This window comes from Aotus nancymaae, unplaced genomic scaffold (genome assembly GCF_030222135.1).
Source record: "Aotus nancymaae isolate 86718 unplaced genomic scaffold, 86718_ANA_hifiasm-v0.15.2.pri h1tg000014l, whole genome shotgun sequence".
NCBI lineage: Eukaryota > Metazoa > Chordata > Mammalia > Primates > Aotidae > Aotus > Aotus nancymaae.
In genome coordinates, this window is record NW_026988425.1 from 14,762,645 (window position 1) to 14,778,545 (window position 15,901).

Genomic DNA, 15,901 nt, shown 5'->3' on the forward strand with positions numbered 1-15,901 from the left:
CAGAGGCTTCTTGTAGTCCTTCATCCTCTTGTGTCCTTCACATTTCTCTTGTGCGTGGAGGCTTCAAGGAGTGACAGTGAAATTGGATGGAGTATCAGGGTCCTCTTGCACAAGCCTAAGAGAGAGCTTTCCCCATCCAGGGAGCTCTTTCTCTTCATAAGGGACAGGTGAGCCAGGGGTGGCCCAGCAGCACCATCAGACAGCCCGGCTCCTCCTGGTCCTGCCTCCGGGCACACAGCACACACTCAAATCCAGGTGTTGTGTCCCATGTGGCAGGAAGAACGAGGTCAAAGGAGCATGACAGCTTTCCTTTGTCCCTTTCTAAGAACTCCCCCAGAAACTCCAGCCAGCAGCACCCTCTGGCGTTCATTCCTGAGGCCATAACTGGTCACGTGGCTCCTGCTGCTGTCTCTGTCAGTTGTCTGTGGCTGCATAGAGAGTCACAACAGCGCCTGCTGTCTTAGGACAGTGGTGACATGTGCCTTCTTCCAGTGTGGTGGGCAGATGGGGCCGTTGTTCTCTTGGCCTCTCCTGGCCTGGTCAGCTGGCGCACCCGTGCCCTATACATGTCAGAGGCCTTGTCTGGGATGCTGGTCTCTTTCTGCATGGACTTTCACCCTGGGCCTCCCCACATGAGGATAGTGGCATCCCAGAACAGCAGGAGCGTCAAGGCCTCTGAAGGCCCAGCCTGAGAAATCAACGACCAACGTCCTTCACATCCCGTGGGCCCGAGTCGGCCCCGGGCAGCCCTGATTCAAGGGGAGGAGCAGCCCCCGCCTCTGGGTGGGAGACGAGGCAAAGTCGTGGCCTTTACCCACACAGCCGGCCCCCACCCAGGCCCCTGCCCAAGGTCCAAGGTCTCATCCAGATCATGTTGCAGAGTGGCCAAGGCCTCAGGAGTGGGCCATGGGTGCAGCTCCAGGGTCCTCATCCTTCCCCACACTGACACCCACGGGGACGAGGCTGAGGCAGTGACCACAGCAGATGCCCCCTGCAAACATGCCGGGAAGGGTGGCTGACAGGAGGAGCAAGCAGACATCCAGCTTCTGCTCGGAGGTCTCGCCCTGTCACTCCCACCACACGCGGTGCCAGGGAAGCAGCCGCCAATGTGAGGAGACCAAGGCTGCCTGGGAGCGAGGACCAGCAGAATCGCATGGCTCCTGGGACAAGGGCAGATTTGAGGGACAGTCATGGTGCCACAGCCCCTCCATGGAGTGGCTGGGAGAGCAGGGCCTGCAGACAGGGCTGGGCCACCACACATCCAGTCCGTTTTGGGTAACAGAGTCTTTCTCCATGCCCTGCCTCAGCAGCCTCTGCAAATGGTCTCTTGTACATACTTCACAGGGGCAGATTCTCTGTCGTGAAGAAATGTGATCAGAAAGGAACCAAGCGAGCAGTGGCCACTAAGTTTGTGAACAAGAAGTTGATGAAGCGCGACCAGGTCACCCATGAGCTTGGCATCCTGCAGAGCCTCCAGCACCCGCTGCTTATTGGCCTCCTCGACACCTTTGAGACCCCCACCAGCTACGTCCTGGTCTTGGAAATGTGCGTAACACCTGACCTTCCCTCCTCCCGGGCCTCTGCCTCGACTTCAGGGGGTTTGGTTGTTCCTGTTTGTTCTCTAAGAAGGATAGAAACTGGGTTTTTAGAATTAAACCCAGAAGTAAAACACATCTTCACTGTCAGAGCCTGCAGTTTTTGAGCCTTGCAGTAATGGCAGAAAGCAGTGTGGTCTTCAGCAGGGCTGCCTGATGAGGGGCAGTCACTCCTGGGGTGGAACATGCTCAGCCAGCCCAGAGGACCTTCCCCATTTCAGAAAGTCCCAAGAGGCCAGGCTGTCTCTGATGCTGAACCCAAGCCCCCATTAGTGGCTGGAGGCTGACCTGATACCCCGAGCTTGTGCAGGGTCCTGCTGGTCCCTCACTGGCTCCTCACCCTGGATCAGTGCTGTCCCTCAGGCCTCCTGCAAAGTGAAGGCCAGTTGGGTGGGAGGGTAAGATGCACCTCCCCACAGAATGTCCTCCGCAGAGGGGGCACCAGAACGCCGACCAGAGTTGCCCCCCTGGTGCCTGTTGTACTTACTGGGCTCCTGTGTGAGATCAGAAAATGATTCAGTCACATAAAGAAAAGAGTTCGAAACCTGTGTCCCAGAGGAGCAGTTCTCATCTGGGGGTGGGTCCTCCAGGAAATGTCAGGAGAGGTCAGGCTGAGAGTGCGACTGGCAAGTAGTGGCCGGAGGCCAGGGATGCCGCCTAGCCTCCTACAAGGCAGTGATGACCCCCGCTGATTCATCCACCCCAAACATCAGGGCATGAGGCCCCTAGCTTGGAGCAGTCTAATGTCTGTGGAACATCTGTGCATTTACCTTTGAAAATGTCGATTCCTCCTTTTTGGAGGGAGTCATTTTATACACTTACTTGTATTTCCAACTTTTCCATGGGGGAGGGTAAAACCTTTTGCCCTGGTTTGGAAATTTCTTTAGTGGGAAGGATAGGATTAGCAGGGTGCTCCCATGGGGTTGTGTAGGGGCGGACTCGAGCTCGGGGCCCCTCACCCGTGGGAGCTCCCTCCAGGCCCTGTACCTGATGTCATAGTTATTGTCATTTTTTCCTTGAAGAAATTACAAATGCCTCCCCCTACACCCTTCCTAGGGCCAGGCTGCCACAGGGTCCCTGGTGGCCCCACATGCAGCCTTACCACCTTCCTCAGGCAGCCCAGGTGCCCTAGGTGACAGTGGATGCTCAGGAAGGCCTCCCACCTATGGCCACATGGCCAAAACCTCCCCCAGAACACGAGGACCTGCTCCCAGCCCCTCTCCCAAGAATAGAAGACACATCTTGTGGCAGAAGCGCAGACAGCGGGGTGCTCCCGAGGCTGAGCAGTGTGGACGGAGAGGAAATCCACGGGTCGGGCCTGGCCACACCTGGCCTGGTCTCAGTCCCCGCCCTCCCATTCATTGGCTCATTTCTCGCCTTGGATATCCTTAAAAGTCTCATCGCCTTCAGAGGGTGGTCGGGGGGCCGAAATGGGGTGATGTGTGTGAAGGAGCCGACATCCAAGCCGAGGCCTGGCCTGGGAGCCTCAGGACCCGGGAGGGCTCCTTTCTGGCTCCAGATGCTGGTGACCAACAGCCACTGTTCACCTTCCCCGGGGAGTTTTAACAAGACTGTGACTTGAGTGCTTGTCACAGATTCTGACAGGGCCTTCATTTCTGGACTGACATTTCAGTGCTTTGAGCCGTCATTTCTTCTCACTGGGAAACAGCATGGTTTGGCCTCACCGTCCAGTTAAGAGGATCCGTTTCAGGACAGATTACTCCTAGATTCTCACTGGCTACTCCCCATTACTAGACAGGCAGCTGATCTTCCTGCAAGTTTCTGTTTTGCAAAGAGAGCAGCATAGGCCAGTGTTGAGAGAGCCCGGGGCCCAACCACCTCAGTCCAATCCTGGCTTCTCCACTCGGGAGCTGTGGGACCGTGGGGAAGTTTTCTGCTTTTCTGTGCCTCAGTGTCCTCATGTATCGGATAGGTACAGTAAGACCCGCGTCCCACAGAGTCATGGGATTGAATGAGTTGTTAGAAAGCGTTAAGCATCTGGCACTTGGTGGTGCTGTGTAAGTGTTTTTTTAGTATGAACAGCAATTTCAGAGGAGGAAGCCTTCTGAGTCCAACACTGAGCACATGCTGTGTCACCTCCTGGCCAGCCTTCGGTTACATGGTCTCGGTTAGTCTTCCCATTGCCATTTTACAGGTGAGGGAACTACAGCTCCGAGAAGCGCGGCTTCATGCCTTCCTTCAGCAGATACCACAGGATCCCTGCTGTGCCTGGCACTGCCAGCGGCCGGGCCACGCCATCTCCCACAACAGGCGGGTTTGGATCCATGACTGTGCTGCTCTACCCCAGCTTCCCTCTTAAGATGGAGACACCCTGTTCCCCACCCACATCTTCCCAACAGAGCTTCACAAAAACTACCTTCCTTGTCTAGTCATGCCTTAGAGGCACAGCCCTGAGATCCTGATGAAACATTCATAACAGGGGACAGGTCCGACACGTTTACTTCTTACCAGCCTGAAGAGGTCTTTAAAGCAAAGCACGTCGTAACAGTCACTCGTTCCTGCCTCTAGGGCTGACCAGGGTCGCCTCCTGGACTGCGTGGTGCGATGGGGAAGTCTCACCGAAGGGAAGATCAGAGCGCACCTGGGGGAGGTTCTGGAAGCTGTCCGGTACCTGCACAACTGCAGGATAGCACACCTGGACCTAAAGGTTGGTGAGGCCGGGGCAGGTGAAGGGGGATCTGAGCACGCCAGCTTAGCCATGTGGGACACGGAGCCCTCTCTTAACCTGTCCTCTGAAGCCAGGCCAGGAGCCTCTAAGCGACTAAGGGCAAAAAGGGTGGGTGGGGCAGCTTGGACACATGGCTATTCTGTTTCTAAGCGTTTGTGTCTAGTGATGCACGTGATCAGGAACACGCTGGGTAAAACGCTGGAGACCTTCCAGCCTTTCACGACTTTTAGAAAGTCCCCGTGAGTTTTGCCCAGTGAGTGTTGGGGGGTACAGTGGTAGCTTAGGCGGGAAAGAGAATATTCCCCTCAGTGCTGGGAGGGAAAATAAACACCCAGCTTCATAAAGCCACCTGGTTTCATAGGCTACTTGGGACTTAGATCTCCAGAGAGAGCTCCTCTGTGTGGGTCTGGGTCCCAGCTCTGCTGAGTCATCTCTTCCTCCTCACCCTGGGCTGTGAGCTGAGGGGTTCGGCTTGCTTTGCACATGAATGGCTTGTCCTAGTTGACATCATGGATTCCTTCCACCTCACCATAGAGTCCCACCGATCATCATGAGTAAGCTTAAGATTGGACTGGTGTGAAAATGACAGTTGTACTCTGTCTTCCAGCCTGAGAATATCCTGGTGGATCAGAGTTTAGCCAAGCCAACCATCAAACTGGCTGACTTTGGAGATGCCGTTCAACTCAACACGACCTACTACATCCACCAGTTACTGGGGAACCCTGAATTTGCGGCCCCTGAAATCATCCTCGGGAACCCTGTCTCCCTGACCTCGGATACATGGAGTGTTGGAGTGCTCACATACGTACTTCTTAGTGGCGTGTCCCCCTTCCTGGATGACAGCATAGAAGAGACCTGCCTGAACATTTGCCGCTTAGACTTTAGCTTCCCAGATGACTACTTTAAAGGAGTTAGCCAGAAGGCCAAGGAGTTCGTGTGCTTCCTCCTGCAGGAGGACCCCGCCAAGCGTCCCTCGGCTGCGCTGGCCCTCCAGGAGCAGTGGCTGCAGGTGGGCAACGGCAGGAGCACGGGCGTCCTCGACACGTCCAGACTGACTTCCTTCATTGAGCGGCGCAAACACCAGAATGATGTTCGACCTATCCGTAGCATTAAAAACTTCCTCCAGAGCAGGCTTCTGCCTAGAGTTTGACCTATCCAGAAGTTCTTTCTCATTCTCTTTCACCTGCCAATCAGCTGTTAATTTGAATTTTCAAGAGAAAACAAGCAAACAGAACTGATCAGCTGCCGGTATGTTCATCGTGTGAAATTGCATTCCAAGTGAGCTGTGCTCAGCAGTGCTTGGACACAGAGCTGCGAGCTGCGCTGGGGTGGAGGACCGTCACTTACACTCTGCCCAAGGCAGAGGTCGCATTGCTGTATCACAGTATTTTATTCAGGTTTCTGCAAAAAATAAAAAGATACTTTTTTAAACAAACATGAATAGAATTTTGCAAATTTAACGTTTTCAAGATTTATTCAAGGAAATAAAATGCCTATGTTCTACCACTGGTGTAACGAACAAAGCAAAGATACTGTGTGTCTCGGGAAGACGCACCCAGGTGGTGGCCACTCCCACGGCCTTGTCTAGGGCTCACAGTCCACTCCGCTCTGAGCTTTTCCAGGCGCCTCTTCTGTGTGCATCTCACACCAGACGTGGCTTCTGAAACGTGCATTCAACCTCAAACTTTTGCATAAAATAGAATGAATCGTTTTGCTCTGATGAAATGTAGGCCTTACTTGTATATAAGACTGTTCCTGCCTTCGGTCTGTCGTATTCCCACCTGCCTCCTCTACCTACCCCCCACCCACTGCCTGGGGCTTCCTCTGGGGGTCCGAGGGTCTGCCCATCAAATGAAGACATCAGGTTGGGTCCTGCCCCACTGCCCCTTCCCCTGTTCCTGCCCCAAGCCGTCAATCAGATTGTTGAGCAGTACACAGTCAGATGAAAATACTGTAAATGCACTCATCGGGGGTTTTTTGGTTTTACTTCATATCATGTGCAATGTTGTGGCTTTAACATTTTATGCAACTATTTATGAAGACCTCTGTTGTACCTGTAATAAATATATAGAAAAAGCACATACTTCGTATGGTGAGCTTTATGGTTTTGTGTGTGTGTTGGGGTTGGCGGGTGGGTGGGTAGGGTCGTAGCCCTGTGCCATCGGTTCCAGGAGACTTAACTCTTCATGAAATTTGTTGGTTTTGAGGACTGTAAAAAGTGATTTCATACTCTGAATATAAAACTGGATAATAGGGTAATGTTTTAAAATTTATTATGCTATTATTCAGAATGCCAAAGTATTATTTTTTTTCCCAAAATCAGTCTGGACATTTACTACTTTTTAGACTTTTTGACGTTCAACTTTCTGTACAAAAATTGGCTGGGTTTTGAGCTTTTGGTAAGACATAAAAGCCAATTAAGCACTGGCCGCCCCGCGGCTATTACCCAATGCCTGAGTCACTGTGGCAGCATTCATGCTGGTGTGGGGAGTCCTTTTAACTCAAGGAGGCTGGATTTCTGGGCACCCTTGAAGTTTTCTGGATGTCTTTTTATCTTTCTTGTGTGAACCGCACTACAAAAGAGACCAGCCTGCTTCCCAAGCCAGCCGGACACCTGAGTCTTGAGCCATAAACTGGCATAGTTAAGCTTTGCAGCTTCCAATGTGTTTTATTTATTCTTTTGTTGGGTTTTTGTTTGTTTCTTCTTGTAAAATTGTACAGAAACTTTTTAAAAGAAATTGGATTCAAAACTGGATGTGTATTCGTAACCTCATAATTTTTATTTGTGTATTGTTTCTTTGATTTCAGTTAAATTTTTACATTATTTTGCATGTATATTTCTTTGTACAGAGACCTTACATGTTTACACAGTATGATGTGATGTAAATATTTTATTTTGCCATCAGTTATTTTAAAAAATTAAACATATTTGCCTGATTTTTGTGTTAGGCTTTTTATTTACATTGTCACTGTTGACTCGGAAAGACAGATGGCTGAGGGAGAGACTGGCGCAGAGGCTTCTCGTGGGTGGGAGGTGGCAGAATGTACTGGATTGAGAACCCTCTGTACACACTCAGAAAAGGGAGTCGCTCAGCCTCCTGCAGAGCAGTTCACAGACACCACACTCAGGACCCTGGTATGTGCCAGGATATCGACTGACCGTGCACAGTGGGGCTGTTGCTTGTCTTGGTTAGAATAGCTAAACCACCCCGTTTGCTGATGAACATAGAATTGGAGCAAGGGAAGAGCTTTTTCATCCTGGCCTCAGAAAAGCAAAGGTAATGTCCAGATACATTCAAGAAATGAAACAGTTTCATTTGGTTAAGAACAAACCAAAGATCCTGCACCTGGGAGAAGACTCCCCAGGGGTGGCTATGCCTTGGTCTCGGCCCTGGGCCCACCCAGTCCTGTGGGACTTGCAGCCAAGCAGCTCCACAGCTCTGCCAGCCCAGCTGCTGACAGCAGGTTATTTTTCCCAATGACCATATCATCTCGATTCTGGCTTTCCTTCTGGGCTGATGACTTTTATTGTTCAACACACCATAAAGAAGAGGTGTTCTTTCTCATCTGTTTGCTGAAATCCTGAATAGAAGACTGATGTGAAAGGACATTTGTGCAGTTTATAAGTCAGGACATGGGCAGCTAACTCCCTGAGGTGTGTGCCCGCCCAAGTCCCAGTGGTACCCGTGTCCCGGTGGGCTCGGGAGGAGGCAGAAATTCAAGGGCTCTACCTGCCTAGCACAGCATCCTGCCCCAGGGGAAGTCGCCTGGCCCACCACAGTGCCACCCTTCTGAGCAACACAATGGAGGCGAGGGCTGTGTGATGGTGTCCTTTAAACTGGACACTTGCTGAATGAAGTCGTTCTGCCTGTGAGATTAGCAGAACACACTGTGCACAGTGACAGAGGCCCAGATGTTTGATCTGTCATATCACTAGATTTTTTTCTCAATTACCAAGATATTTTACATTCTACAAGTTATTAGTTATAAATCTTTTAAATACTCAGATTCTCTTTAGCGATAACAAGTGGGGGAAATCAGTGTTTTAGCAGAATCATGAACCTCATTTTAGTAAGCAACGATCTATTAGATTAGATTAGATCTTGATTACTATACCTATACAATAAGTCTTGAAAACAAGTAGACTTATCCATTTTTTTCCCAAATTGTTTCTGTTAATCTAGTTCCTTTGCCTTTATACATTTTGGAATAGCCTAGTTTATATCTATAAATATTAGACCATCTTAGACCACTAACAGAAAAGATCCTTTCTCCTGTACATTTTTGAGACCATTGTAGCAAAAGGAATAATTCTTAGAACTGATCAATTCTTCAATTTATATTTCTTTATGTAAGATTTAACTTACAGAAAATTACGCAAGCCAGTAAATTTTTATACACATATATACCTGTGATCGCCACCCAAAGCAAACTGTAGAATGTTTCTGTTATCCATTATTCTCCCCTAGAAGGTCTGTCTCACCTCTTCCTAATCTCCACCTCCCAAGGTAATCACTGCTCTGATTTCTATCATTCATAGATATGTTTGCCTTTTAAGTAGAATTATATATTACATACTTTTTTAAAAGTAGGTTGTATTTTTTTATTTTGAGGCCATTGTAGATTCACATGTAATTGTTATGAAATTTACCCTTCACCTGTGATAAAAATACATGATCATACATTATCACAACCAGGATATTGACACTAACAGTGTTGAGATGCAGAGCATTTCCACCACCACGAGTACCCTCCTGTTGCCCTTTTATGCACACACCCACTTCCCTTCTGCCACCACACCCTTCTTTAACCCCTGCCAACTACTTATATGTGCTCCATTTCTATAACTTTGGCCTGTTGAGAATGTTATTTAAATGGAATTATACCGTATGTAGCCTTTTGAAATAGGTGTCTTCCCTGAGCATAATTATCTGGAAATTAATCCAGATTGTTGTATCAAGAGTTTTTTTTTTCTTTTTATTACTGAGTAGTAGTTCACAGTGTGGATGTACCACAGCTGAACCATTCACCCATTGAAGGACATCTGAGGTTTTTTTTCAGCTTTGGGTTGTTAAGAAATACTTTTCATGAACATTCATTGTACAGATTTTCATATGAACGTAAGTTTTCATTTCTCTGGGATAAGACAATTGGAAGATCATCTTGTTGCATATTACATTTTTTTAGGTACTGCCAAACTGTTTTCTAGACCAGCAGTCCCCAACCTTTTTGGCACCAGGGACCAGTTTTGTAGAAGACAGTTTTTCCATGGATGGGGAAGAAGGAGGGGGATGGTTTCAGGATGAAACTGTCCCACCTCACATCATCAGGCATTAGATTCTCATGCTCGTGCAACCTGGCTCCCTCACGTACACAGTTCACAATAGGGTTCACACTCCTATGAGAATCTAATGCCCAGGCTGATCTGACGGGAGGCGGAGCTCAGGCAGTAACGTGAGCGATAGAGAGTGCTGTAAATCCAGATCAACTTCACTCATCACCTGCCACTCACCTCAGGCTGTGTGGCCTGGGTCCTAACAGGCTGCAAAACAGTAATTTTTCCTTTTACAAATCAGTACTGGTCTGCGGCCTGGGGTTGAAGACCCCTGTTCTAGACTGTATCATTTTACACCCCCACCAGCAATGTATAAGTAATCCCGTTTCTCTGCCTCCTTACCAGCATTTGGTGGTGTCACTCTTTGAATGTGGCCATCCTGACAAGTAAGATGTGGTGACATCTTATTGTGGTTTTGTGTTTCCCTGTTGGCTGGTGATGTTGAATCTCTTTTCATGTGCTTATATGCACATCTTCATATTCTCTTCCAGGAAATGTCTCTTCACATCTTTGGCGCATTTTCTTGTTGGATTGTTTGGTTTTTACTTGTTGAGTTCCGAGATTTTGTTACATATTCTAGATACTAATCCCTTGACAGAGAGATGGTTTGCAGATGTGCTGTCTACTCTGTATGTGTCTTTTCTTCATCTTAACAGGATCTTTCACAGAGAAAAATTTTGATGAAGTCCGATTTAATAATTTTTCCTTGAATGGATCAAGCTTTTGGTGTCAAGTCTAAGAACTCTGCCTAGTTCTATATTTCAGGTTTTCTTCCTAAGTTTCTTTTCCTAACAGTTTTTAAGTTTCACATTTTACACTTAACTCTATGATCCATTTTGAGTTAATTTTTATGTAAAGTGTGAGGTTTAGGCTGAGAGTTTTGTTGTTGTTTGCATATGGATGTGCAATTGTTTCAGCACCATTTGTTTTAAAAAGGCTTCACTTTTTTTCATTTTATCAAAACTCAGCTGGGACCATTTATGTAGGCCTATTTCTGGGTTCCTCTCTACTCTGTTCCATTAATATATTTATCCCTCCACCAATACCACACAGTCTTGATTACTGTAGCTATACAGTAAGTCTTGAAAGCAAGTAGACAGCCCCCTCCCCCCACTTTATTTTTTTTCAAAATTATTTCTGCTGGCCGGGCACGGTGGTTCACACCTGTAATCCCAGCACTTTGGGAGGCCAAGGTGGGCAGATCACCTAAGGTCAGGAGTTTGAGACCAGCCTGACCAACATGGTGAAACCTCATCTCTACTAAAAATACAAAAAAAATAGCCAGATGTGGTGGCATATGCCTGTAATTCCTGCTACTCGGGAGGCTGAGGCTGGAGAATCTTGAACCTCAGAGGCAGAGATTGTGGTGAGCCGAGAATGCGCCATTGCACTCCAGCCTGGGCAGCTGAGCAAGACTCTATCTCAAAAGAAAAAAAAATTGTTCCTGCTAATCTAGTTCCTTTGCCTTTATAAATTTTACAGTAGGCTTTTATATCTACAAAATATCTTTCTGAGATTATATGTATTGCATTAAATCTGTATATCCATTTGGGGAAACCTGACATCTTTACTATGTTGACTTCCAATCCATGAATATGGTATGTCTTCATTTATTTATATTTTCTTTGATTTCTTTAATCAGTATTACAAGTTCTTGTATATGTTTTGTTAGAATTATGCCTAAGTATTTCTTCTTTTAAACAATTATAAATATTTATTTTTAACTTTGCACTCATTGCTACTATATAGAAATATAGTTGATGTGGCCAGGTATGGTGCCTCATGCCTGTAATCCCAGCACTTTGGGAGGCCAAGGCAGGCATATCATGAAGTCAGAAGTTTGAGACCAGCATGGCCAACGTGGTGAAACTCCATCTCTACTAAAAATGCAAAAAATTAGTTGGGCATGGGTGGCAGGCACCTGTAATCCCAGCTACTCAGGAGGCTGAGGCAGGAGAATCACTTGAACCTGGAAGGCAGAGATTGCAGCGAGCTAAGATCACACCACTGCACTCCAACCCAGGTGACAGTGCGAGACTCTATCCCAAAAAAAAAAAAGAGAAATACAGTTGATTTTTGAATGTTCATCTCTTATCCCACATATTTGCTTAACTGAATTACTAGTTGTAAGTATTTTTTGTAGATTCTTTTGGATTTTCTTTCTTCTTCTTTTTTTTTTTTTTTTTTTGAGACAGAATCTCGCTCTTGTCACCCAGGCTAAAGTGCAATGGTGTGATCTAGGCTTACTGTAACCTCCGCCTCCCAGGTCCCCGCACTCCTCCTGCCTCAGCCTCCCAGGTAGCTGGGATAACAGGTGTCTGCTACCACACTTGCATAATTTTTGTATTTTTAGTAAAGACTGAGTTTACCTATGTTGGCCAGGCTGCTCTTGAACTCCTGACTCCAAGTGATTCTCCTGCCTCTGCCTCCCAAAGTGCTGAGAGATTATTTTGGATTTTCTATATATATAAACATGCCATCTGCAAATAGGAAGTTTTATTCCTTCCTTTCCAATCAGTATGCATTTTATTTCTTTTTCTTGCCTTATTTCACTGGTTAGAGTTTTCATTTAATCAGTAGTTTTATCTTAAATACTACTGGTGAGAGCAGACAGTTCTGTCTTGTTCCCAGTGTTTGGTGGGAAAGCATTCAGTCTTTCACCATTAAAGGCAATGTTAGCTGTACATTTGTACATATGCTCTTTTTGTCAAGTTGAGGAAGTTCCCCTCTGGTCCTGTTTTTCTGAGAGTCTTTACCATGAATTGGTATTGAATATTGCCAAATGCTTTTTCTGTATCAATTGATACAATCATTTATCTTCACCCTGTAAATATGGTGGATTTTCAAATATTGAGCCAACTTTGCATCCTTGGAATGAACCCCACTTGGTCATGGTATATAATTCTTTCTGTGTTTCTGCATTGTATTTGCTAATATTTTGTATCTATATTAATGAGGGATGTTAGTCTGTAATTTTCTTTTTTGTACTATCTTTGGTTTTGGTATAAGAATACAACTAGCGGAGATCGATCCAAGATGGCCACTTAAGAGGAAGTCGGGATTGCAGCTCCGAGAGAAGGCGCAGAGGGTGAGTGGACGCCGCATTTCCAGACGGACTTTTACTGCCCACAGACCAGGAGATTCACAGCAGGAAAAGCCCCACGGGTCTCCAGCGCCGCTGGTTTGAGCGGAGTGGCCGCTCAGCCTACGCCCTGGAGCGGGGGGCAGTGGCTTCTTGCGCAGAGCGAGAGAGACAGAGTTCCCTCTGAGCCAGAAAGGGGAGCTGAAGCAGGGAGCCAAGCCAGGAGACCCCTGGGCAAGGGAGTGCCACGAATCTCAGAGCCGCTGCTTCGGCTGACGCAGCGGCACACAGGGCAGCGGATTTTAATTGCGTGGAGAAGCTCCCCGCATTCCCAGCGCCGCTGGTTGGCCCGGAGCAGCCGCTCGGCCTGCACGGGGGGCGGGGAGCAGCGGCTCCTTGAACAAAGTGAACGAGACTGTGTCCCCTCTGGGCCAGCAAGGGGAACTGTGGCAAGGAGGCAAGCCAAGAGATTACAGGACAAAGAGGGCCCCTCTAGAAACACGGCTGAACCCGGGACGGTTCAGCTCTGTGGGGGAGGGGCGTCCTCCATCGGGAAACACCCTGCAGTTCCCGGGGAAATTTTCCGTAACCAAGACAACCCGCCACTACAGAGACTCCGTCACTACAGGGGCAGGCCAGCATAGCGGAAGCAGTTCTAACTACACCCACAGGACTGCTGGGAAGCTCACACGGAAGCTGGGCGGAGCCCACAGCAGCTCAGCGAAGCCTCTGCAGGCTGAGTGTGACTAGACTGCCACCTTGTGGGCAGGGAAAACGGTAGCAACACAGCTGAAAAATATAAAGTGCTAAACCCCTGGGCCAGAACACCTGGGGAGAAGAAAAGGGGGTTTATGAGTTCAGCTGCTGCAGACTTAAAATTACCAAAATCAGAAAGACAGCAACTACAAAGTCAATAGGCGGATAAATCCACAAAGATGGGAAGAAACCAGTGCAAAAAGGATGAAAACACCCAAAACCAGAACACCTCTCCCCCTACAAGGCAGCATAACTCCTCACCAGCACGGGAACAAGACTGGACGGAGAATGAGTGTGATGAAATGACAGAATCAGCTTTCAGAAAATGGATAATAAGAAACTTCTGTGAGCTAAAAGAACATGTTCTAACCCAATGCAAAGAAACTAAGAACCTTGAAAAAAGACTTGACGAAATGCTAACGAGAATGGACAACTTAGAGAGGAACATGAATGAATTGATGGAGCTGAAAAACACAACACGAGAACTTCGCGAAGCATGTACAAGTTTCAACAGCAGAATTGACCAAGCAGAAGAAAGGATATCAGAAGTTGAAGATCAACTCAATGAAATAAAACGAGAAGGGAAGATTAGAGAAAACAAGGTAAAAAGGAATGAACAGAGTCAACAAGAAATATGGGACTACGTGAAAAGACCTAATCTACGTGTGATAGGTGTACCTGAATGTGACGAAGAGAATGCATCCAAGCTGGAAAATACTCTTCAGGATATTATCCAGGAAAACTTCCCCAACCTAGCAAGGCAGGCCAAGATTCAAGTCCAAGAAATACAGAGAACACCACAAAGATATTCCTCTAGAAGAGCAACCCCAAGGCACATAATCATCAGATTCACCAGGGTTGAAATGAAGGAGAAAATACTAAGGGCAGCCAGAGAGAAAGGTCGGGTTACCCACAAAGGGAAACCCATCAGACTCACAGCAGATCTCTCAGCAGAAACCCTACAGGCCAGAAGAGAGTGGGGGCCGATATTCAACATCCTTAAAGAAAAGAACTTTCAACCCAGAATTTCATATCCAGCCAAACTAAGCTTCATAAGTGAAGGAAAAATAAAATCCTTTGTGAACAAGCAAGTACTCACAGATTTCATCACCACCAGACCAGCTTTACAAGAGCTCCTGAAGGAGACACTACACATAGAAAAAAACAACCAGCACCAGCCACTCCAAAAACGCACGAAATGGTAAAGAGCAGCAACACAATGAAGAATCTCCATCAACCAATGGGCAAAACAGCCAGCTAGCATCAAAATGACAGGACCAAACTCACACATAACAATATTAACCCTAAATGTAAATGGACTAAATGCCCCAATCAAAAGACATAGACTGGCAAATTGGATAAAAAGCCAAAACCCATCAGTGTGCTGTATCCAGGAAACCCACCTCACATGCAAGGATACACAAAGGCTCAAAATAAAGGGATGGAGGAAGATTTACCAAGCAAATGGAGAGCAAAAAAAAGCAGGAGTTGCAATTCTCATCTCTGATAAAATAGACTTTAAAGCAACAAAGATCAAAAGAGACAAAGAAGGACATTACATAATGGTAAAAGGATCAATGCAACAAGAAGAGCTAACGATCCTAAATATATATGCACCTAATACAGGAGCACCCAGATACATAAGGCAAGTTCTTAAAGACTTACAAAGAGACATAGACTCCCACACATTAATACTGGGAGACTTCAACACACCGTTGTCAATATTAGACAGATCAACGAGACAGAAAATTAATAAGGATATCCAGGACTTGAACTCAGACCTGGAACAAGCAAACCTAATAGATATTTACAGAACTCTCCAGCCCAAATCCAGAGAATATACATTCTTCTCAGCACCACATCACACCTACTCTAAAATTGACCACATAATTGGAAGTAAATCACTCCTCAGCAAATGCAAAAGAACAGAAACCATAACAAACAGTCTCTCAGACCACAGTGCAATCAAGTTAGAACTCAGAATTCAGAAGCCCACCCAGAACCGCACATCCTCATGGAAATTGAACAACTTTCTCCTGAATGTTGACTGGATAAACACTGAAATGAAGGCAGAAATAAAGATGTTCTTCGAAACCAACGAGAATGAAGACACCACATACCAGAATCTCTGGGACACATTTAAAGCAGTCTCTAGAGGAAAATATATAGCAATAAGTGCCCACATGAGAAGAAAGGAGAGAACTAAAATTGACACCCTATCATCAAAATTGAAAGAGCTAGAGGAGCAAGATCAAAAAAACTCAAAACCTAGCAGAAGACAAGAAATAACTAAGATCAAAGCAGAATTGAAGGAGATAGAGACACGAAAAACCCTACAAAAAATCAATAAATCCAGGAGCTGGTTTTTTGAAAAGATCAACAAAATAGACAGACCACTAGCCAAACTAATAAAAAAGAAAAGAGAGAATAACCAAATAGATGCA

The 15,901-nt window shown here is 46.7% G+C and overlaps 1 protein-coding gene across 1 annotated transcript in view; it reads left to right on the top strand.

Annotated features, from left to right (window-relative positions):
- The window catches only part of TRIO (trio Rho guanine nucleotide exchange factor), a 371,777-nt gene extending 364,556 nt beyond the window's left edge, over positions 1 to 7,221 (top strand). Inside the window, exons 55-57 of the mRNA XM_064375877.1 lie at positions 1,345 to 1,545; positions 4,125 to 4,263; positions 4,892 to 7,221. Of these exons, the coding sequence (XP_064231947.1) occupies positions 1,345 to 1,545; positions 4,125 to 4,263; positions 4,892 to 5,434 (883 nt within the window). The 3' untranslated portion in view covers positions 5,435 to 7,221. The remainder of the gene's footprint in view (positions 1 to 1,344; positions 1,546 to 4,124; positions 4,264 to 4,891) is intronic.
- The last annotated feature ends 8,680 nt before the right edge of the window (positions 7,222 to 15,901 follow it).